At 37.6% G+C, this 22,630-nt stretch overlaps 1 protein-coding gene across 1 annotated transcript; it reads left to right on the top strand.

Moving 5' to 3' along the window:
• Window positions 1–1,655: 1,655 nt before the first annotated feature.
• Window positions 1,656–22,384, top strand: CCT2 (chaperonin containing TCP1 subunit 2). The gene is made up of 16 exons (XM_084878907.1): window positions 1,656–1,872; window positions 3,697–3,771; window positions 3,871–3,936; window positions 4,624–4,735; window positions 5,630–5,706; window positions 5,841–5,953; window positions 7,096–7,298; window positions 8,848–8,948; window positions 9,150–9,277; window positions 11,598–11,701; window positions 14,605–14,724; window positions 15,116–15,244; window positions 15,434–15,537; window positions 16,807–16,906; window positions 17,777–17,918; window positions 22,102–22,384. Exons 1-16 carry the CDS (start codon window positions 1,870–1,872, stop codon window positions 22,130–22,132), a joined length of 1,608 nt encoding a protein of 535 aa, XP_084735033.1. The 5' UTR covers window positions 1,656–1,869; the 3' UTR covers window positions 22,133–22,384.
• The last annotated feature ends 246 nt before the right edge of the window (window positions 22,385–22,630 follow it).

Raw genomic sequence — 22,630 nt, 5'->3', positions numbered from 1 at the left:
CACATTTCTTGAAACTATGATTAGAGGTTTTATTTCATTGTCTCATATCACAGCCTCCATTTCTAAGTGAACATATAATGGGTTAAGGTTTATGTTTCATCAAAGTGAAATTAAATTTTAAGTATTTGACAGACTCAGTTTTAAATGTGTGGTCATCCAAAGTAGTTCTTAGCTCTGGGTCTCCAAACCCGTTTTTAGTTACTGAGTGACACTGCAGAGCCCATTTGGATACACTCAAGATGGAAATGACTTAAACAATGAGGGGGAAAGGCAAGTCCACAAACAATTGGGTGCTTACTATGTGCCGGGCACCGTGGAACACATAAGTGGTAAAGATGTGGCAGAAACCAAATCTTGGGAAGTGTAGGTATTTGTTCTCAGAAGTTAAGAACTTCGGATTATTTATGTATTTTTTTAGTTCCTTAGAAGACAAGTTCCTTATCCACATGTTTTTATTTAATGAATGAGCATGAATTACTAGGTCATATGCTAGTAATGAGTGTTTTCCGGATACACCAAGATTTTGGGTTTGATGCCCGGTCAGGGCACATACAAGAATCAACCAATGAATGGAACAAATAGATATCCAGTCTGAAGAGCCCTCTTCATTGATAAGCTTTGGGAATAGTGTAAACCAGAGTGAGCAAACTTTTTCTATAAAGGATAAGACCATAAATATATTAGTCTTCATGGGTTATACAGTCAGTCACAATTACTCGGCTTTGCCATTGTATAACCATTGCATTGCACAGTATTAAAAAAAGAATGTGTACGCTTGTGTTCCAACCAAGTATGGACACCAAAATATGTTTCATATAATTTTAATGTATCACGAAATTAAATTTTTTCAACCATTTAAGAATGTAAAAATCATTCTTTACTCTCATCACACAAAAACAGGTGATAGGCAGGAGGGATTGGCTCCCCATAGTTTGTCAATCCCTGGTGTAAACTAACCCGGTAGAATCAATCAAAAATGGAAAATGACAACGAATGCCAAAAACCCAAGAGCTTGCTAATCGTTAATCAAATGGGAAAAAAGGTTATCAGTAGGTGATAGAAGACGAATTTTTTTTTTTAAGGCCAATTTAGAGAAAGAAAAACAAATGTTTGGGATTGATTTTGATTTCTACCAAGACACTATTGCGAGTATGCATCAGTCACTGGGGGGGGGGGGAGAGGAGTGAAATGCAGAGCCTCCTGAACAGCCAGCGGCGCGAAGGTAAATGTCTCCGTTAGAGTTCAGAAAGCCTTGTCCTGGACAGTCACCGTCCAGATAAAAACAGCATCTTAAAATTCAACAAAAGGAACGTGTTTTCCTCCCCAATACTCAGTAAAATTATTAAAATAGCAATAACAATCTTCCTTAGGTATTTGATGGTAAGGAACCCCCCAAAACAAAGAGGAAGTGATGAGGTTGGTGAATCAGGTTGTTCATTATTAGTATATAACACTTCAATATGTATACATGGTGCTTTAAGTCAAATTTTTAAAGATTAAATTGAAGAAAAACTTGCCAGCAGGAACGCCATCACTACGGCAAACCTGGGGTGCAGCGTCAGTCCGAGTTCTAGGCGCTTCTCCCGCCCATCCGCCCGCCCCACAGCGTCAGGCCCGCCCCTTCCTCTGCGCGAGCCCGAGGAGCCGCCGGGGGCGGGGCGGAGCCGGGCCACGCCCCCCGCTGTGAAGAGCACGTTTACGACCTAGCTCCCTTCCCTTCCGCCGCGAGCGGCACGCAGCCGGAGCGGCACGCCGGCGAGGCCCCGCCCCCTGCGGCAGAGCGTGTGGCGTCACATCCGGCTCCTCTCCCCCTCGGATCCCGGCCGCGAGCTGTGAGCGAGTAACGTGAGTGGCCGCCTCTTCGGAACCATGGTGAGCCTGGCCCCGCTGCCCTGCCCTGCCATTCCCCGCCGTGTCCTTCTGCCCCACGGCCCCTCTGATCCTTCCGGCGCCGTCGGCTCCCTGTTTCTGTGCCCGGGAGCCGCCGCACATGGTGCGCGCTGTGGCGTGTGGCCTGCGCCCCTTCCGCGGGGAAGCCTTCCGCGGGGGCTGGCGGCTGGGGCGGGCCTCCCGGCCGGCGGCCCGCTCTGGCACGGCCTCTCCACAGCCCCGGACTCCGAGGCCAGGGGCGCCCCTCCAGCGGAGAAACTTCTAGTGCCGGGATCGGCGAGCCTGGCCCCGCCTTCCTCGGGCGGAGCCGGGGCGGCGGGGCGGGAGCGGTCCCTCCTGCCTGGCGCTTGGCCCGTTAGCGGCCTACCACCCTGCCTGGTGTATTCTTAGTTTAAAACCATCTTTAGTCTTGCTGTTTCTGGCCGTCTCTTTAGTGTGTAATTTTTATTACTGGAGCACTTGTGTATCCAAAATCAAAGGTCGCCTTCCTTAGGCAGCGTTTAGAAGTCCCTCCCGCCTCCCCCTTTAATGAGGGACTGCCTGGATGATGGAGAACTTCCATTTGTTTGAAAAAGTACAGTCATGTAATTTTTTTATTTTATTTTTTGTCTACCCATTTGTAAGCCTAATGGAAGACATCTAAGTATATGTGTTAACAAATATTGGCTTTCGGGTGGGTACTGGACTTAACCCGGGGATCACTTTCTAAATTATATCAATGTCTAACCACTATGCTGGAGACTTGAAACTAATGTAAAATAATACTGAATGTCAGCTCTCTATATAAAAGGCTAATATGCTAAGTGCCCTTCCCTTCCTCCAGGTAATTACATCATATAGCAACACCCGGATTCCTCTCCCTAGCGACTAGCCGCCTTGCAGTTTCTTCACCCCAGGAACACAACTTGCTTTATAGCCATGTGCAGACATTTCACACTTTAACCCAATGTCTGTGAAGCCTTTTCATTCCTCATCTCATTTGATCATCACAGAAGTCCTGGAGTAGGTAGATAGGAGACTCAGTGGAAAAGGGAGGTTTAGAAAGCTTAGAAACTTGGCTTGACTGGAAAGAAGAAATGGTGGACCTTGAAAATGACTTCAGGTTTTCTCACTGCACAGAATATAGTCAAACACTGCTGCAGTTAAATATTTTACCCTTTGTTCTCTCTGCGTGATCTACAATAATGTGCTTCGTGTTGATATTTACTGCTGTGTTGCTGACAATTACCTGAAAGAGAAGTTGAGGTGCTTTCCTGGGCTGGAAAAGGTTTAGCTAAGCCAAAACCAGTTTGGCTCAGTGGATAGAGCGTTGACCTGTGGACTGAAAGGTCCCGGGTTCGATTCTGGTCAAGGGCATGTATCTTGGTTGCGGGCACATCCCCGGTAGGGGGTGTGCAAGAGGCAGCTGATTGATGATTATCTCTCATAATGTTTCTAACTCCCCTTCCCTCTCTCTTCCTCTCTGTAAAAAAAAAAAAAAAAAAAAAAAAAAGTTTGGCTAAATTAGAAAGCAGGTCTAATTAAGCACGTTTATTCTTTATCAGTAAAAGGGTAACTTGACTTGCACATGCTTGATACGTATAAAGCTCTCGCTGATGCCAGTCACTCAGGTGTTTTGATCTGACTTTGATTGTGAATTTGGTTGACTCTTCAAAAGGGCGAAGAGCAATATTAAAACATTTCTTCTAATTAATTTCCTTTTAATGTGCACAAATTTGTGCACTGGGCCACTAGTTGAAATATAAAAGATGAAATTAAAATTTTTTTAAAAAATATTTGTATTCAAAGTGGGTTTTTTCTTTTTAGGCGTCCCTTTCGCTTGCACCTGTCAACATCTTCAAGGCTGGTGCTGATGAAGAGAGAGCAGAGACAGCTCGTCTGGTAAACCTTGTTTTCCTCATTTGTTTAAAGATACAGTTGTACTTTTACAATTTTAAGACTTAGAATGTATTTTTACAATCTCTTTGATCTTTATTCCAGTCTTCCTTTATTGGTGCCATTGCTATTGGAGACTTGGTAAAGAGCACTTTGGGACCCAAAGGCATGGTGAGAAAAACAAGGAATTTTTATGTTTTGATACTGTTTTAGAGCCGTTAGTGGATATACACATAGTAAATAACATTTTTTAATCTTTCAACTTTAACTCTTAATTATACAGGTAAGACATGAATATATTCTTTTTTACTGAAAATCAAAACAGTAGCCATATGGCTGAAGTCCCATTAGTTCCTACCCCCCTACCCTAACCGCTGTTAGCACTTGGATGTAAATCTTCCCAATATTTTTGTTCATTTATGTAAATACATGTGTATCTTATGTATTGTGTATTTTCTTGTCGCAAGGTAATACTTTTTTTATCGTAGGTATTATTTATATGTAGTTTTTCTGCAGCCTGTTTTGTTAAAATTCTGCCTCCAAGTGTAAATGGTATTTGGCATCTTGATTAGTTTATAGTTTACATTTTTTACTGTATTGAATGATAGTTTGTTTCCATTGTTTTGGCTATTACAATGCTGAAATAACCTTGTTCCTATCTTCCTTGTTCTTCTAGTGTTTTTAGGGGTAGAGAGCAAGGTTTACTTGTGGGATGTATGCAATGAAAAAATTGGAATGGATACTGTCAAATAGCCACCCAGGATATTTACCCATTAGCAGTATATGAGGATATGGATTGACCTTGCAATGTTCAAGATGTAATTAGATCTTAACTTGAGCCAAATATGTTCCTTTTAGGACAAAATTCTTTTAAGCAGTGGACGAGAAGCCTCTCTTATGGTGACCAATGATGGCGCAACTATTCTAAAAAACATTGGTGTTGATAATCCAGCAGCAAAAGTTTTAGTTGGTGAGTCTGAGATGATTCTGATTTGTTAACATTTCGAAACAATTTTTGTTTTAGAGAGAAACATCAATTTGTTGTTCCACTTAGTGTTGCATTCATTAGTTAATCTTTGTATGTGCACTGACTGTGGATTGAACCTGCAACCTAGCTTTATAGGGATGATGCTCTAACCAACTGAGTTACCTGGCCAGGGCTTGAAATAAATTTTAAATAGGCTATGCTGACTAACTGTATATTCAGTATACTGTTGTCCACTTTTAATTATTGTCATTATTAAAATACAAGCTTCTGGAGTGCCATTAATTGTTGATAGTAAAAGTATTGCATTTCAGCCGAAGCCAGTTTGGCTCAGTGGATAGAGCGTTGGCCTGCGGACGAAAGGTCCCGGGTTCAATTCCGGTCAAGGGCATGTACCTTGGTTGCGGGTACACCCCAAATGGGGGGAGGGCAAGAGGCAGCTGGTCGGTGTTTCTCTCTCATCGACGTTTCTAATTCTCTATTCCTCTCTGTGTAAAATGAATAAAATCTGTTAAAAAAATTAAAAAAAAAGTATTGCATTTCAGACTGAAAAGTTCCAAAGAATTTATCAGGTGAGGAGACCTAGTTAAATGAGACTTTGATTGGTAGTGGGTATTTTTGGAGGATTAGCTAAGCTACAGAGAAGTAATTTAAAAGGCAGAATCAGCCAAAACCGGTTTGGCTCCCTGGATAGAGCGTCAGCCTGAGGACTGAAAAGTCCCAGGACATCCCCAGTGGGAGGTGTGCGGGAGGCAGTTGATCGATGTCTCTCTTCGATGTTTCTGACTATCCCTCTCCCTTCCTCTCTGTAAAAAAAAAAAATCAATAAAATATATATTTTAAAAAAAGGAAGAATCAAATATAATTTTTTTCTCCTAGATATGTCACGGGTTCAGGATGATGAAGTTGGTGATGGCACTACCTCTGTTACTGTTTTAGCAGCAGAATTACTAAGGGTGAGACTATCTGAGCAACTTTAATGTCATTTTATTCACTTTTTTGCTTCTGTGGTTTTGAATGTCAGAAATAATCAAGTCCTTACATCCTGCATTTTTACTATTGACAAGTATTTTTCTCTGTTTATTAATAGGAAGCAGAATCTTTAATTGCAAAAAAGATTCATCCGCAGACCATCATTGCAGGTTGGAGAGAAGCCACAAAGGCAGCAAGACAGGCTTTGTTGGATTCTGCAGTTGATCATGGGTTGGTATACCAAAATGTTACTGTTTTAAACATTCGACATTCTGTCCAAAGTATGCTCCATGCACAAAGTCTAGAGAACAAGAAAAGCATACACAAACATTATCCTGCTGCTTCATCCTGCCCCAGCATAAAACCCCACGCTTACCCTCCACTAAAGTTAAAGTTTGGGTTTTTATTTTTTTGCCTAATCATTAGTAAAACGAATAATAGCATTGTGTGAAGGAGTATTAATATTAGTCTCTTTAACTCAGTTGAATAACAACCAGATTTGTGGGTATTGGTATTGGTATTCTACACAACATCTTTAATCGAGGTATGCATTTGACTATATCACTACAGTATAATTTACCTATCTATAGTTGGAGTAGATCCCAAGGTTTGCTTGGGTGTGTGCACTGGAAAAATTTGAATGGATACTGCCAAATAACCATTCAGGATATTTACCCATTAGCAGTGTAAGAGGTTATTGATTGACCCAGGCAGTGTTAACTTTTATGTTGTGACAAAGTAAGTTGCCACCAAGAAAATATTCCAAGAAGTACTGCTGGGTTCATAGATAATGTGTGGTGTTGCTTTTTGTTTGTTTTTTTAAAATATATGTTTTTATTAACTTCAGAGGGGAAAGGAGAGGGAGAAAGACAGAAACAGTGATTAAAGTCATTGATTGACTGCCTCCTTCACATCCCTTTCTGGGGATTGAGCCCGAAACAGGGCATGTGTCCTGACCAGGAGTCGAACTGTGACCTAGTTCGTGGGTCGTCAGCCAGGCAAATGTGTGTGTTTTAATTTACAAGTAATCGTCCAGAAAAAAATTTACACTTCCACTGTCTATAAAAGCACCTGTTTTTCCATGATCTTGACAACATTTGGTATGCTTTTGTCTCCTTGTTTCTTTTTTAGTAGTTTGCCAGTTTAGTGGGGAAAATAGTATTCTTTAATTTTCATTTCTTGCTTATTGGTATGGTTTAATTCTTATCACGTGAGCCCTGACTGGTTGGGATGAAATTGACAGGCATGTATCCGCATAAATATAGCAAGTAAATTAGGGTTGATATCTGTGAAGAAGCATTTAAGAATAAAAAAAAAACTTAAACATTTCATTTGATAAAAGTCATGAGTTTTTTTGTTTGGTGGTTTTGTAGTTCTGATGAAGATAAATTCCGCCAAGATTTAATGAACATTGCAGGAACAACATTATCCTCAAAACTTCTTACTCAGCACAAAGATCACTTCACTAAGTTAGCTGTAGAAGCTGTTCTCAGATTGAAAGGCTCTGGTAATCTGGAGGCAATTCACGTCATCAAGAAGCTAGGAGGAAGTCTGGTGGATTCCTATTTAGATGAAGGTATGTATGTATATATGTTAAATGTGGGAAAAGAAGCTCTGATGGGAGGTTGAAGGCTAAATACTGTGAATCCTGTTTTTAGCTAGTCAGGATGACTGTACAAAGCCAGAAAACATGTCTTTAAGGACAAAAATTATATTGCAACCATTTTTGTCATTTCAATCCATTTGTTAAATTGAGTGTCTTTCATCTCACACCATGTCAGCATCTCATTGATAATATCCAGATTTTACTTTATACCATGAAGATATTTTTCAGTCTCTAGTAAATAGTAAAGAGAAATTACTATTCTACTAAATCGGCTGTTTTCAAATGGTGCATTTTCCAGTACTACATGGGTTTTTAGGAAGGGTCTGGGTTAATAAGTTAAATCATTTTTTAGTTGGCAGGTGTTGAGGATATAGTTCTTGGTGTTCTCAGAGTCTTAGCAAGTGCTATTTCCCTATACTGGTGTATTTTGTTCATTAAGTAGGAATTTTCCAAGTACCTTTACCATTGTGTTTATTTCATAAGCTGGCCTGTAGAAAGTGAAGTAGGCATTATCTTTAATAGAGAAGGAAAAAGGGAGTAAGTTGTGATTTCCAATTTCTGTTTTACCAGTGATTTAGCTTTCAGGTATTCCTGCATGTCATTTTTATCTTCCAAAGAGTAATAATTATGAAAATATTCTTGGTTTAATTTATGTGCAAGGGCTCTATCATTTCTAATAGGGGACTGGTGGTAGGGAAAGATAAAACAAAGATAGCTATCATTCTTTGAATGTCTGCTCTGTGCCAGGTATTCTAATAGGAATTTTACTTAAAAACTCATTCCTTATGATAGTGAGAATTATGTTCAGCTTAATAGAGCAGAAAACTTAAGGTGATAATGGATTAATAAGATAAAAGTTACATATACATCTGAAAGAAGCCTGAAGAGAGAGGCTGTGTTCTTATGATAGTTCTAAATCAACAGGGTCTTATGCTGGTAACTAATAATCTATGTCATTGGTTATATTCCCAAAGTAAAGTTGATAAATTGTCTAAGGTTGCATACATGCAGCAGGGGTATGATTGGGGCCATGTTTATCAGACCCATTGTCCGTGGCTTTTTCATTTTATCACCAATCTCAGTTCTTTATGAATCTCAGTAATTTCTAGCAGTATGTTGTGTATCTAAATATTCACAACTTGTTTTCTTTTGTGTTGGTTTTAAGCTAATAATAGTATTCTTAATACTTTTAAATTGCAACTTACATTCCTGTGTATATAGTATACTGTATATCTGATAAAAGTTTCAAAATACTGTGCTTACTAGGACTCTTAATACTTGTGCCGTACTCTAAAATTTTTCCATTTCATACAGTATTTTTTAAATGACCTACTAAATTAATTTTTGCATTCAATGTTCTAGTGGAATGCTTTATAGGGTCTTGGAGCTTAGGCTTAGTTTAAGTATTAAAGTCTTAAATTAGACTTAAATGCATTCTTTGAAAGCAATTTGATAAAGCAGACAACTTCGTAAGAGTTATTAATTAACCTTGAAGTATTTTACTACCCTTATATTGTAGGCTTTCTGTTGGATAAAAAAATTGGAGTAAATCAACCAAAGCGAATTGAAAATGCTAAAATTCTTATTGCAAATACTGGTATGGATACAGACAAAATAAAGGTATGTTTACATTTCTTGAAACTAGTTGCTAACTGCTATAAACTCAGGCTGGGAATTTATTGTACCATAAAGGTTAGACTATATATGAATATATGTACAGTATGTACACTTTTTTTGGTGTGTTTACATAAAAATGTATGTATGTTCTATGGGACTCTGAGGAGTAATAAAAGTGATGCTGTTTTTTTGCTTTCCTCTTAGATATTTGGTTCCCGTGTAAGAGTTGATTCTACAGCTAAGGTAGCTGAAATAGAACAAGCAGAAAAGGAAAAAATGAAGGAGAAAGTTGAACGTATTCTTAAGCATGGGATAAATTGCTTTATTAACAGGTCTGTGCATTCTTGTGCCAACAATATTTGTAACGATCTAAGGAAGGATTTTTTTTCTAAAAAGTTTATGGAAGTACTTTATATGGAATTAATGATTTATTTAGGAACTGCTTTCCCCCCCAGATAGAAATATAATTGTATACAAGGCATTAGCATTACAAAGATTTTAGTGATATTTACTGATTATACTTTACTAAATGATTTTATGTTAACAGTAACAAAAACAATTTTCTGATTTGGCAGATATGCTATAATTTTGGCTATTAGTATACGTGTATTTGGAGGAGTTTTGTCTTAAATGATGGGAATTTGAAGTAGCTAAAAGCATAGAGATAAAACAAGAGATAAAAATATTAAGAATTTTTAAAAAATATTTTTATTGATTTCAGAGAGCAAAGGAGAGGGAGAGAAATAGAAACATCAATGACGAGAGAATCATTGATTAGCTGTCTCCTGCATGTCCCCTACTGGGGATAGAGCCAGCGACCCTTGCATATGCTCTTGACTGGAATTGTAGAACCTGGGACTTTTCAGTCTGCAGGCCGACACTCTATCCACGGAGCCAAACCAGCTAAGGCAGGGCTTTTAATTTTTATGAAAAAAATATGTAAGCCTTTTTCATGTATTTTTGTCAGTAATGGAGAAAATAGCAAGAGGAACATCACATTTCAATGAAATGGCTGCAGTTAACTTTGAGAGATGATGTTTAATGAAAAATAATTGTTTAGGCTAAATGTTTGTGGGCTTTTTAAAAGTAAGTTTCTCAACTATGTAATCTGTGAATCTGATAAGACATTTTACCTAGCAGTGCATTATACTAATTATAATTTGGCTTTAAAAAAAAATAACATTTTTAAACATATGTTCTTTTTATTCCTGTTGTAAGAGTAACATATGCTCATTTTGGAAAATAGAAAAGTATAAAGAAGTAACAATCTAGGGTCTTACTCAGAAAGTCTTTCCTTTACAAAAGTTAACTTTTGTGTGTGTCTGTATGTGTGGTAGTCTAATTTCATAAGCTGTAAACTTGTAACTCACTTTTTAAATTTATATATTTTTACTTAAAATTACAGACTTTCTATAATTTGTAAATTGTGATTTATACAAGCACTCTCCTAGGGACATTGGATCTCTGGAAAATTTTTCTATGTAAAAATTATTACAAATATCTTCATTACATGTTTTAATACCAAATTTTCTTGTTGTAGACTCTTAGGAGTGGAATTAAAGCATGTGAATATTGACATGGCTTTGTTGCATTACTGTTAAGTTGCTTTTCAGTTGATACTACCAATAGCAATACAGTGGGACCTCGATTCTTAAACTTAATTCATTCTCGAAGGCTGTTTGGAAAGTGATTTGTTAGAAAATGGAATAATTTTTTCCCATTAGAAATAATGTAAATTGAAGTGATCCTTAGTTCCAGACTCCCAAATGATTTCTTTTTAACCGTTGTTTTATATAGTACATGTCTAATATGTTGTTTAATATAAAATAATTTTATAGAAATATACTTTTATTGATTGCAGAGCAGAAGGAAGAGAGAGAGACAGAGAGAGAGAAACATTAATGATGAGAGAAACATTGATTGGCTGCCTCCTGCACGCCCCTCCACTGGGGATCAAGCCCGCTACCCTGGCATGTACCCTTGACCTGACTCGAACCTGGGACCCTTCAGTCTACTGGCCAATGCTCTACCCACCGAGCCAAACCAGCTAAGGCAAATAACCAATTTAAAAAAAAAAAAAATTATGCATTCACTACTAGCCTTATATAAATCACTTTTAGCACTCATTCCAGGAGTTTGTTTCAGGAAGTCAGTTTGAGACATCTTCACTTTTTCCTATATGGCTGTCTCTGAAATGCTATCACTGGCTAACTGCTATCCACATCAACAGTTTTTCTACTTTATGTTTTAAAATTGTGCTAATCATAGATTGACCCAGCATCAAAAGCATTCTCATCTTGGCTGTCTGAGACCTTTTTTTTGTCATGCTGAAAATGTTATCAGGTTAGTTTGGTTTCTCAACAAAAAGTTTGGCTTGACAGCTTAACACATTTTTTCCCTGAACAACTTAGTCCATAATCAAATTGTTCAAGATAGAAGACAGTTAAGAACTGATGTTTGACTGTGTAAAGGAACACCTGTTTTTAATTCTAGCATGGATGTATTACAATTTATAAATTATTATATAGCCAAGAAATGATACCTTCTCATTTGTATTTGATTTCTGTTGTGAAAAATTTTGCTTTGTTTTTTGTTTAGTGTAATGTATTTCATCTTAGGAAGTAATAATGTATTTATGTATTTTATTTATAGGCAATTAATTTATAATTATCCTGAACAGCTCTTTGGTGCTGCTGGTGTTATGGCTATTGAACATGCAGATTTTGCAGGTGTAGAACGCCTGGCTCTTGTCACAGGTATGGGGAAAAGTCATTAATTAATTTCTTACAAACATAGTAATCATTCTTGGATTTATTGAGTTTAATACTGTTGACTCAAACAAAATAGGACAGGTTAGGGGAGCCAACTATCAATTATGGGCAGTCAAAAATCTCAACTTGAGTTTGCAAAAACATAATAGCCCTTCACACCCAACTGCAATGGTAATAGTTGACCCTTGAATAACGTGGGTTTGAACTGCATGTATCCAGTTTTTTAAGTCCACTTATAAGTGGACCCACGCAGTTCAAACCTACTGTTCAAGGGTCAAGTATATAACTCATTGCTGAGAGTACAAAGAAATCCCTGTAAGGAGTTTGGAATATAAACTGTTATTCTGAAATCTGATTTAAACTTTTTGGATACCTTTAGTTACATAATATATTTATTTGTTTATTCATTTATTTTTAAATGGTAGAAAATTTTACATATATCTCCTTTTTCCCCCAATTGACCTCTACCCACCTACTCGCACCCCCATTATTTTTTAAAAATATATTTTTATTGACTTCGAGGAGGAAGGGAGAGGGGGAGAGAGAAACATTAATGAGGAGAGAGAATCATTGGTCTGCTGCTTCCCTCACAACCCCAGCTGCATCTGGAAGGTCGTCCAATCTAGTTAGCATATTATGCTTTTATTATTATAGATTTATTATAGATAATTAAATTACCTATCAGGCTTACTCTTGGTATAGATTTCTTTTTGTTGTGTTTTAAAGATTCATACTACATTATTTCTCAAATTCACAGGACCACTGTTCTAAACATAAAGTCTATATATAAGCTGGAGCTTAAAGGATATGTCTTACCTAGTTTATTCACTTACTAATTTCTAGTGCTAAGTGAGTAGTTTAATGCTTTATGCCCTGCATGGTAGTACAATTATGATAGAATATTTATTGAACACTTAACAACAAGGGTCTTCAAACTACAGCCCGTGGGCCACATGCGGCCTGCAGAGGAGTCTGATCCTGCCCGCCAGGTTTTTTGGGCAGTGAGCGCAGCCGAGGTGTTACAGTAGGGATTAGTAGTTCATATAGTCCGGCCCTCCAGCTCTTTGAGGAACCGTGATCTGGCCCCCACTTTAAAAAGTTTGAGGACCCCTGCTTAACAATATACCAGAGAGTGGGTCAAGAATTTAAACATTGTTTTTATTATTTTTTTAAACATTTCTGAAAGCAATAAATGTTGAAATTAGTATAAAACAGTTTGGCAATGTATGATAAAAAGTTAGTATACTCCAAAACCAGATATGAGTGATATCCCAGTTGTGTGAAATAGAAATTGTGTTTACAGATAAGGTTAAGTATTTTCATGTTTTTGTAAATGAATTAATAGTTTGGAAAGATTGGTTTGGGATCTGGCAATGAGAATTGAGGAGATTGGGGTTTGGGAAGTAAAGCCAACGGGAATGTTGAATTCATTTTGGAACTGCCATGAATATTAGAAAGAATTAAAGGATACTACTTAATGTAGAGTAGAATTAGTCTCATCTCAATTCTTCAGCCATTTTCCCCCTCTTTTTTGTTTCGTTTCTTTAGCCATTTTTTTTAAGTTAATCTGTTTTATTTATTTTATTGATTTTTCACAGAGAGGGAGAGAGAGAGATAGAGGGTTAGAAACATCGATAAGAGAGAATCATTGATCAGCTGCCTCTTGTACACACCCTGCTGAGGATGTGCCCGCAACCAAGGTACATGCCCTTGACCAGAATCGAACCTGGGACCTTTCAGTCCGCAGGCCGATGCTCTATCCACTGAGCCAAACTAGTTTTGACTCGTTAGCCATTTTTAATAATCTGGGAAGCATAATCTGACCTTAAAAGAAGCATTTTTCTTTTATTAATTGCTTTGAAGTGGGTTTACCTGTTCTAATTAAAGTTCTTTAAAAGCCATTGCACACGTGATGCTTAAGGTGATTAAACTTGAGGTGCTCTTGTTTATGTAAGTCCTTCTTTATTGCAACAAAATTAAAGACATAGGAAATGTGAATGATAATTCACATAAATTGATATCATAAGTTGATTCTATACATGAAATTGAGACATATACTCAACAAAATTTGCTGCACTAAGCACACTAACTGAATTTGACCCCAGGGTGGCTCTCGTTCTATTAGCTTGAATGTTGTCAAGGTGTGTGAAATTGGTTCTTGTGAATATAGGATAAGTAAAAATTCTCAAAAGTCAAATCAGTATCATTTTTGTGATATGATGTCCCAGACATCTGTTGGGTCTCAAGTCTAGAAAGCGAAGTTTATTTTGTTGACACCTCAATTAACTTTGCTCTTGGAAATTATATATTATGCTTTCCTCCTTTACTAGGCATTACAGGGGCTTGCTAACATTTCAGTTATTGTGATAATTAGCAGATATCAAGTGTTGACTATTTAAGCTGGTTCTAAAATTTGTACATCTATTGTCATAATACTGTTGACATAATAGGACTAGTCAAATATTCTCATTTTTCTTTTGAGAAATTGGGTCATAGGAGAGCTGGTCTTCTAGACTGGATTCAGAAGAGAATCTGTATTTAAATTCTGTCTTAAAGGTACATGTTAAAGTTTCAGTTTAACCTTTCAGGTTGTGGGTTGTAGTATGCAGTATGTGTATATAGGTGTGAGGCCAGACTGCTTGGACTTGAATCCTAGCTTTACCTTACTTGTTCAAGCTGTAAAACCTTGGATAAGAAACTAAACATCTCTTTGCCTTAATTTTATCATTTCTAAATGATAATGGAGCTTACCTCAAGTTTGTTACAAAGACTAACCCAGTTCATTTAAGGTGCTTCAAACAGTGGTTGGCAATTTTTAAAAATGTTATCTGTCCATTACTGCTTGTTAAAAACCAAGTTTTAAATCTATTGTGTATTTATGTTCGTAGGTGGTGAAATTGCCTCTACCTTTGACCACCCAGAACTTGTGAAACTTGGACATTGCAAGCTTATTGAGGAAGTCATGATTGGAGAAGACACGCTCATTCACTTTTCTGGGGTAGCCCTTGGTGAGTGACCATGTAGATCCTGGTTTAGGTTCCTAAATCTTTGCTTGACTCTGTTGAAATGAAAAACAAAGAGGAAAAAAACACACCAAAAAAACAGTTATATAGTTACTAGAATATGATGTGTCTTAATTCTTGTGAAGTATGGTGTATGTTAATTTTAATCTCTTGTGAGGTCAGCCTTATATTATCTTTGGGAACAGTGCATTTTCAACACACTTGTTTTTTTTTTAGATAATTTAGAACTGTTATGAACAAGGGTTGCTGGTAGAGAATGTGTAACAGTGGGAGACATCAGCTTTCAAAACAAAGTAATAGAACCAAACATAAATGATAGAAGGCAAATTTTTGTTTTATAATTTGCTCATTGTGACATTTTTTTTTTTAACATTAGGTGAGGCTTGCACTATTGTTCTTCGTGGTGCCACTCAACAAATTTTAGATGAAGCAGAAAGATCTTTGCATGATGCTCTTTGTGTTCTTGCACAAACTGTGAAGGATTCTAGAACAGTTTATGGAGGAGGTAAAAACATTTTATATATTTTCTTAAAGAATTGTATAAATTGTAAGTGGTTTTTAATGGTTCTTATAGAAACTACATATTGTATTTGCACTTAATTTGCAAGTGCTTGATATATCTAAGAGAAGTCAATAATTTAGTGTCTTTGAGACAACTAAGCATGTGGTATTTTATTCAATTTTTAATCCATAGGCTGTTCAGAGATGCTGATGGCTAATGCTGTGTCTCAGCTTGCCAATAAAACACCAGGTAAAGAAGCTGTTGCAATGGAGTCTTATGCTAAAGCACTGAGAATGGTAAGTTAAAAATAAGAGATCTGAACTTAAATTTTGTTGTATATATAAAAGGCTAAGCGATCATCTGATTGGTAGCTATGACACATAATGACCACCAGGGGCATATGCGCAACATAGGAGCTGCCAAGCTGCGATGACTTGGCAGCTGTGGTTCTTGGGTGATGCACCCCAGAACCAGAGAGAAGGGAGCCCAATTCCGGGGTGCATCCCCCGACAACCCTCTCTGGCAATCCAGGACCCCTCAGGGATGTCGGAGAGCTGGTTTCAGCCCGATCCCCGCAGGCCAGGCCAAGGGACCCCACCTGCCCGATAGACCCCGCTCACTCCGCAGACACCCTTCGAGGTGTGGTTGGCCAGGGAGGGACCACATAAGATTGGTTCCAGGGCATGTCTGGTCTGTCTCACCCAGTCCCACCCTGCTGGTCACTTTTTAAGGAATTTCCTTTCAATATGCACGAATCTGCGCAATGGGACATCAGTATTTTTATAATTTGGACACAAAATGTTTATTTCCTTGCCTTTAAGAAAAAGAACTGTTTCATACTACTTTTACATTTGATTCTGGCCCTGGCTGGTGTGTTCAGTGGTTAGAGCATCTGCCTGCACAGTGTAATAGAGGCAACCATTAATGTCTCTCTTTCACATCAATGTTTCTTTTTTTTTCTCCCCTGCCCCCTTCACTCTCTAAACACCAATGGAAAAAATATCCTTGGGTGAAGATTAACAAAACAAAAAAAATTGATTCTGACCCTAGTTGGTTTTGCTCAGTGGACTGAAGGGTCTGGGTTCAGTTCCAGTCAAGGACATATACCTCGGTTGCAGGCTCCGGCCCTGGTCAGGGGCATGTGGGAGACAAGCAATTATTTCTCTCTGTCTCTCTCTCCCTTTTACTCTCTAAAAATTAATGGGAAAAATATTATTAAGTGGGGATTCAAAAAAAAACAAATTCGATTCTGGAGTTTATCCTCTTTGAGTAGTGATTAAAAGGAAGCAGATTTTACAGTGTTATGTATTTTTAAGAAGCTATCCTAGTTAGGCATAAATGTTTTTTGTTTTTGTTGTTGTTAATCTTCACCCAAGGATATTTTTCGCCCCAACCAGGGCCAGCAATCTAACCTACAACCCAGGCACGTGCCCTTGATCAGGAATTGAACCTTCGACCCTTTGGTGGTTGAGCTGATACTAACCACTTGACAACACCGGCCAGGGCAGGCATAAATGAATTATACTATAATAGATAGTAACATTTTTGTCTTCTCCACTTCGTAGTTGCCTACTATAATAGCTGACAACGCAGGCTATGACAGTGCAGATCTGGTGGCACAGCTCCGAGCTGCCCATAGTGAAGGCAATACAACTGCTGGACTGGGTAAGAAATCAATTGTGACCTTGTAGTTATTAAGAGTAACTTTTTACCAAGTTCTTTACCTTTTTTAAAAAATGAATTCTCATGGTAACCATATAAAAGACTCCTGTGGCCCTTTTGTAAGCATTACATAATCTAGAAAAATGTTTTACTTCATAATCTTAACACTGCCAAACGTTGTTACTTCATAAAGGGTATAAATCTAGTTAAAAGATTTGTAACTAGTTTTTTATATTATGAATATAGAATTTAAGTACATAAACAGTACTTACATTCTGATAGAAGTGTGTAAACTTCACTATATCGTAATATAATCAGCATCAATTCCTAATCTCACAGTAGATTTATTCTGAGACATTCTTGAATGCAGATCTCTGATACAAAGATAAAAATGGCCAAAAAGGCAAGCTTAATTCAGAAAGAAAAATATCCCAACAAACTCTCCAGGATGTTGTAGGGTCAATCTTAGAGAGTAAGTAATTCTGCCATTGGATAAGAGAGCTGATGAATAATGATCTGTATGAGTTAGGATTCTCACAAGAATAAAAATATTTGACTTCTAAATTCTCTCTTCCAGTGCTTAAGAATTATGGTAATTAGAAATTTTCTATAATAATTTTATATATATGTTCAAGATAGGTAGGTGATCTAGTATAAGGTTTTGTGTAAATTTTTCATTATTTGACTTAGTAGTTCTCCATTAATATAAATCATTAGTAGTTGATGGTTTTGACTTTTTAAAAGGCTTTTCTTGAGTCATAAACTTGAGTCATTAGGTTCTGTAATTTTATTAATTTCATTTCTTAAAAGTCATTAATGATGTTTTGATACTTGTTAAAACCGTAGTTTATTTAGTAAAAACTTTCTTTCCAGATATGAAGGAAGGTACTATTGGCGACATGGCAATACTGGGCATAACAGAAAGTTTCCAAGTGAAACGGCAAGTTCTTCTGAGTGCAGCTGAAGCAGCAGAGGTGATTCTGCGTGTGGATAATATCATCAAAGCAGCACCAAGGTATTGGAGCACTTTATAAAACATTTCTTAGAAAAAATTATTGACATGGAAACAAACAGGTAGCTGCATATATTTGACTAGAGGCCCGGTGCATGACATTTGTGCACTTGGGGGGCCTGGCCTGCACACTCTGATAGTCTGGGAGCCTCAGGGGATGTCCTACTGTAGGGAGCAGGCCTAAGCTGGCAGTTGGACATCCTTAGTGCTGCCACAGAAGCGGGAGAGGCTCCCACCACTGCTACTGTGCTCACCAGCCATGAGCCTGGCTTCTGGCTGAGCAGGGTCCGTTGTCAGTCGTTGTGTGTCTCCTCCCCCCCCCCCCCCATGGGAGTGCACTGGCCACCAGAGGGCAGCTCCTGGTGGTCAGTATGCATCATAGCAACCTGTTTCAGTCGATTTGCATATTAGCCTTTTATTACATAAGATATGGTAGTTGATAGAAAGTGTAGCCATTTTTGCCTAGATAAAAGAATTATGCCAAGTTACTTAAAATATGTAATCACAACTCTTAGATTTAAGCCAGAAAAATGTAGGGGAGTAAGGTATGGTGACACAGGGTAACTCAGGATTGAAAGGGCACACAAAAAGCCAGGCTTGGAATAGTCAACCAGAGAGCTTGGGGGCAGGGGAAGAACTGAAATCCTACCATAATGGATCAGCTCCAGTCATTCCTGTCCTGGACACATTTTTCCATACCGGCATTCATTCTTTATTTTTGGAACAATGAGTTTCCTGTAGTTTATTTTATTGATTTCAAGAGAGGAAGGGAGAGAGAAAAAAGTATCAATGATGAGAGAGAACATTGTTTGTCTGCCTCCTGCATGCCCCCACTGGGGATTGAGCCAGCAACATGGGCATGTGCCCTTAACTTGGACATATGCCCTTGACTTTTCAGTCCGCAGGCCGACGCTCCATCTACTGAACAAAACCCACTAGGGCTATACCGACATTTTAAAAAAAATGTATTGATTTGAGAGAGAAAGGAAGAGGGAGAAAGAGAAACACCAGTGACGGGAGAATCATTGATCAGCTGCCTCCTGTACGCCCCCCACTGGGGTAGAGCCCCTTACCTGGACATGTGCCCTTGACCATACTCGAACTTGGGACCCTTCTGTCCACAGGCTGACACTATCCACTGAGCCAAACCGACATTTTTAAGCACATAATGAGCAGTTTCTTGCATATTTCTATATCAGCAGCTTTTCTAAAGATGTCAAATTCTTTTAAAAGTCACATTAAAATGATTAAATGGCAAGAAAATTTTAACTTTTGAATATTTAGTCAATAATTTTAGACTCTTAAATAGTTACCAAAATCATTTATTTTTACTTGTTAGTGATGGTACCGGGAGATGGGAGGGGATGGTGGCATGGACCGGGAGGTAGAAGTGAAGGTGGTGGTAAGAAGTGGTTGATAAAAGATACATTATGTGCAAACTTTGAAGGTTGGATGCAAGGTGTGAGAGGAAAGGGAATTGTGGCTAATTCAAGGTTTTTGTAGGGAGAAATAGAGTTTCTCATTTCTAAGATGGCTTTGGGGGGGAAGAAGGGGATTTCATTTGGGGAATTTGAGATGTGTTTCGATAGTTGAGTTGGGTAGTTGATTTTGTAGTTTAATAGGAAGTTGGAGCTATAGTTATAAATGTAGGAGTTGTTAGCCTATGTGTGTTATTTTAAGCCATTAGACTGACCCAGTCCCCAAGAGAATGAATGTAGTTAAAAAAGGAAAGGAGTCTTAAGGACTGAGCACTGAAGAATTCCAGTTTAGAAAGATTCAAACTAGATTCATGATATAATCTCTGCTTTTATATCCATTTGAGATTTCCCGTAATACCAAAGGTGAGAATAGTGGGGGGGGTGATACCACAGTGGAAGGAAAAATCAAGAGAATGAGTATCCAGAAGTCAAGTGAAGAAAGGATTTAGGGAGAAAGAGTGATCAATTGTCAAAATGATGCAGATAGGTCAAGTAAAATAAGGACTGATACTTGACCTTAAAAATGGGATTTAATGCCTGGCCAGTATTGCTCAGTGGTTGTGTTGGCCCATGAACCGGGAGGTCATGACTCCATTCCTGGTCATATTGTAGGTTCCGTCCCCAGTACGGAGCAGCCGATCGATTTTTCTCATTGATGTTTCTCTCTCTCTATCACTAAAATCAATTAAAAAATAATAGAAAAAAATTGTGTTTAATAACACAGGCCATTGGTAATCTTGGCAAATAGTTTTAGTGGAATGGAAAGGATGGGAAAAGAGGAATTGGAGAAAGTGTATATAGACTGCTTTTTGGAGGAGTCTTGCAAATGGGAGCAGATAAGTGGGATAGTAGCTAGGGCTGGTGTATGGGTCTTTACCTTGAAAATTCAGCTTAAGAGGGAGCGATTTCCTAGAGAGGAAATGATGGATGCAGAAAAGAGGAGCTGTCCACTAAGCAACTGCAAGAAGGAATGAGAAGTCAGAGAATTAAGAGCAAGAGTGGGTTTTACACAGGAGCACAGGAAGGAAGTTGGGATGCTACTAGGAAATTGTACCTTAAATGCACAAAGTTACAAAGTGACTTTTTTTTGTGTGTAGAACCCTGCATTACTCATTTCATTGACTTTTGTGAGTGGCAACTATCATAATACTATTAGAGGAAGGAAAGAGTAGAGAATAGTGATTTGGATGTAGAGAGAACAGATGAAATGGTATTTGATTTTACTGTGATGTAGTGGAAAGAGGACTGGAATGAAAAATCTAGAAATTCCCTGCTTCTGGTACTGGGAAGACAAGATAATGAGGAGCACTTCCCTCTCCATATATTGAAATGGAAAATTGGTGAAAAGAAACTGACAGAAAGTTTTTTTAGAAGTAGTGCCACCAAAAGATGATTAAATGCAATTATGATTTTTTTAAATTTTTTTTTTTAAATATATTTTATTGATTTTTCACAGAGTGGAAGAGAGAGGGATAGAGAGTTAGAAACATCGACGAGAGAGAATTATCGATCAGCTGCCTCTTGCACACCCCCTACCGGGGATGTGCCCGCAACCAAGGTACATGCCCTTGCCCGGAATCGAACCCGGGACCTTTCAGTCCGCAGGCCGACGCTCTATCCACTGAGCCAAACCGGTCCCAGCTGATTTTTGTTGTTTTTAAGCAGAATGATAGCAAAAGGAAACAGTTCTATAATTAAACTTTTCTGATTTGGGTCAAGGTCATATAGCCACACTCCTCAGAAATCTTCACAATAATTTAGCTCCCTCTACTACCTTTGAAATACACACTGTATTATCTCATTTGATCTGGTAAAACTGTTTTAGAGGTTTAAGTGTATTAAATATGTTAGAAATTTTAATCTGGGCTGTGGACTTTCTTTTCATACTAGTTAATAACATCCAGAAGACTTATTTTCATGGTCAGTGCCCTTTTACAGCTGCTTAATAATTTTCTATATTGACATCTTTTAACATCCTTTGGTCATACTTCCATAAGCTTTTGAGGTTGGGTTTATCTCTTTATATGATTCCAGTATGCTATCTATGCTCCTCGGTTCTGTATTCATGCTTTTCTGCTTCTTTAATAGTACCTTTTTATTTCTAGAAGCAGTGTTTCTCAAATCCTAGCTCCATGAACAGGCACTAAGTAAATAATTTCACTAGGAACCCTACTATGCCACCTTCCTGAGTCTTTCACTATATGGTTACGAGAGAATAAAAATTTAACGTGTAAGAGGTACTATTGACGAGTTACTTGACCCCGTTATCACCTTACCTGTTGGATTTTTTTTTCTTCAGTAATCCAAAAATTTTCATCTAGAGGCTCTAAAGCCTTGTCATTTTACAGTTGCTAGTTAAGAATAACTGCTTTTGACTAATTTAGTAAAATTCCCTAACACATAGTAGTTGCAAACATGAATTAATCATTTTCTGGAAAATACATATTAACCATTTTCTGGAAAATGACGTATTTGTTTAAGCAGGTTGTTTGTACAAGAAATTAAGAACTGCTAAATTACTATGGACCTTTTATTTCATAGATTTTGTAAAGTCTTTTTAATAAAATTATAGTTGAGGGATGTTAGGTAAAAACATCTTGTAGAGAATTGGGTTATAATGGTCTTAATAATACAAACTTGGTTACAATCATGCTTTTTATTCTTACCATTGATTTATTTCTAAAGTGTATGTTGTGTAATCCTTGCAGGAAACGTGTCCCTGATCACCACCCTTGTTAAGCATTCCTATATGCTGTTATGCTCTGGACCAGTTCATAGCAAAGTTTGAAAGACTTCAACTTCGTAAAGAAGACTGTGGAATCGAAGTTGATGTGTGGTTCTTATATCCTTAAATTTAGACATTTAGCTGACCTTTTACGTTAACAGGGGTCTAACTTATTTGCTGTTTATTCTCCATAAAGTTGTTGTTTTAAAAGTACATTTCTCATACTGTACATCAAAATAAAAAATTAAATAATTACTCATGTCTTACCTTTTTTAGTGATTTGTTACTTGTAACTTAATGAATATGAATGATTTTATTAGTATAGAGTTGTTTTCAACTTAACTACCTTAAACATTAATGAAATAGTTACCTTGGGTAATTTAAGTCCAAGTCAAATGTGATACACATGCACTAATTTTTTGGTTCTCAGTTATACATAACCTTTATTAACCACTTATTTTTGTTTAGTGAAAATACCTAGTCTTCCATACTCATTTAATTTTGTTTAGCCT

This window comes from Pipistrellus hanaki, assembly GCF_964339955.1.
Source record: "Pipistrellus hanaki genome assembly, chromosome: 3".
NCBI lineage: Eukaryota > Metazoa > Chordata > Mammalia > Chiroptera > Vespertilionidae > Pipistrellus > Pipistrellus hanaki.
This window is presented reverse-complemented; position numbering and strand designations above follow the sequence as displayed.

Coding starts and splice junctions, on each gene's coding strand:
- CCT2 (XM_084878907.1), top strand. Junction 11,702..14,604: donor ACGCCTGGCTCTTGTCACAG/GTATGGGGAAAA, acceptor TTATGTTCGTAG/GTGGTGAAATTGCCTCTACC. Junction 15,245..15,433: donor TAGAACAGTTTATGGAGGAG/GTAAAAACATTT, acceptor TTTAATCCATAG/GCTGTTCAGAGATGCTGATG.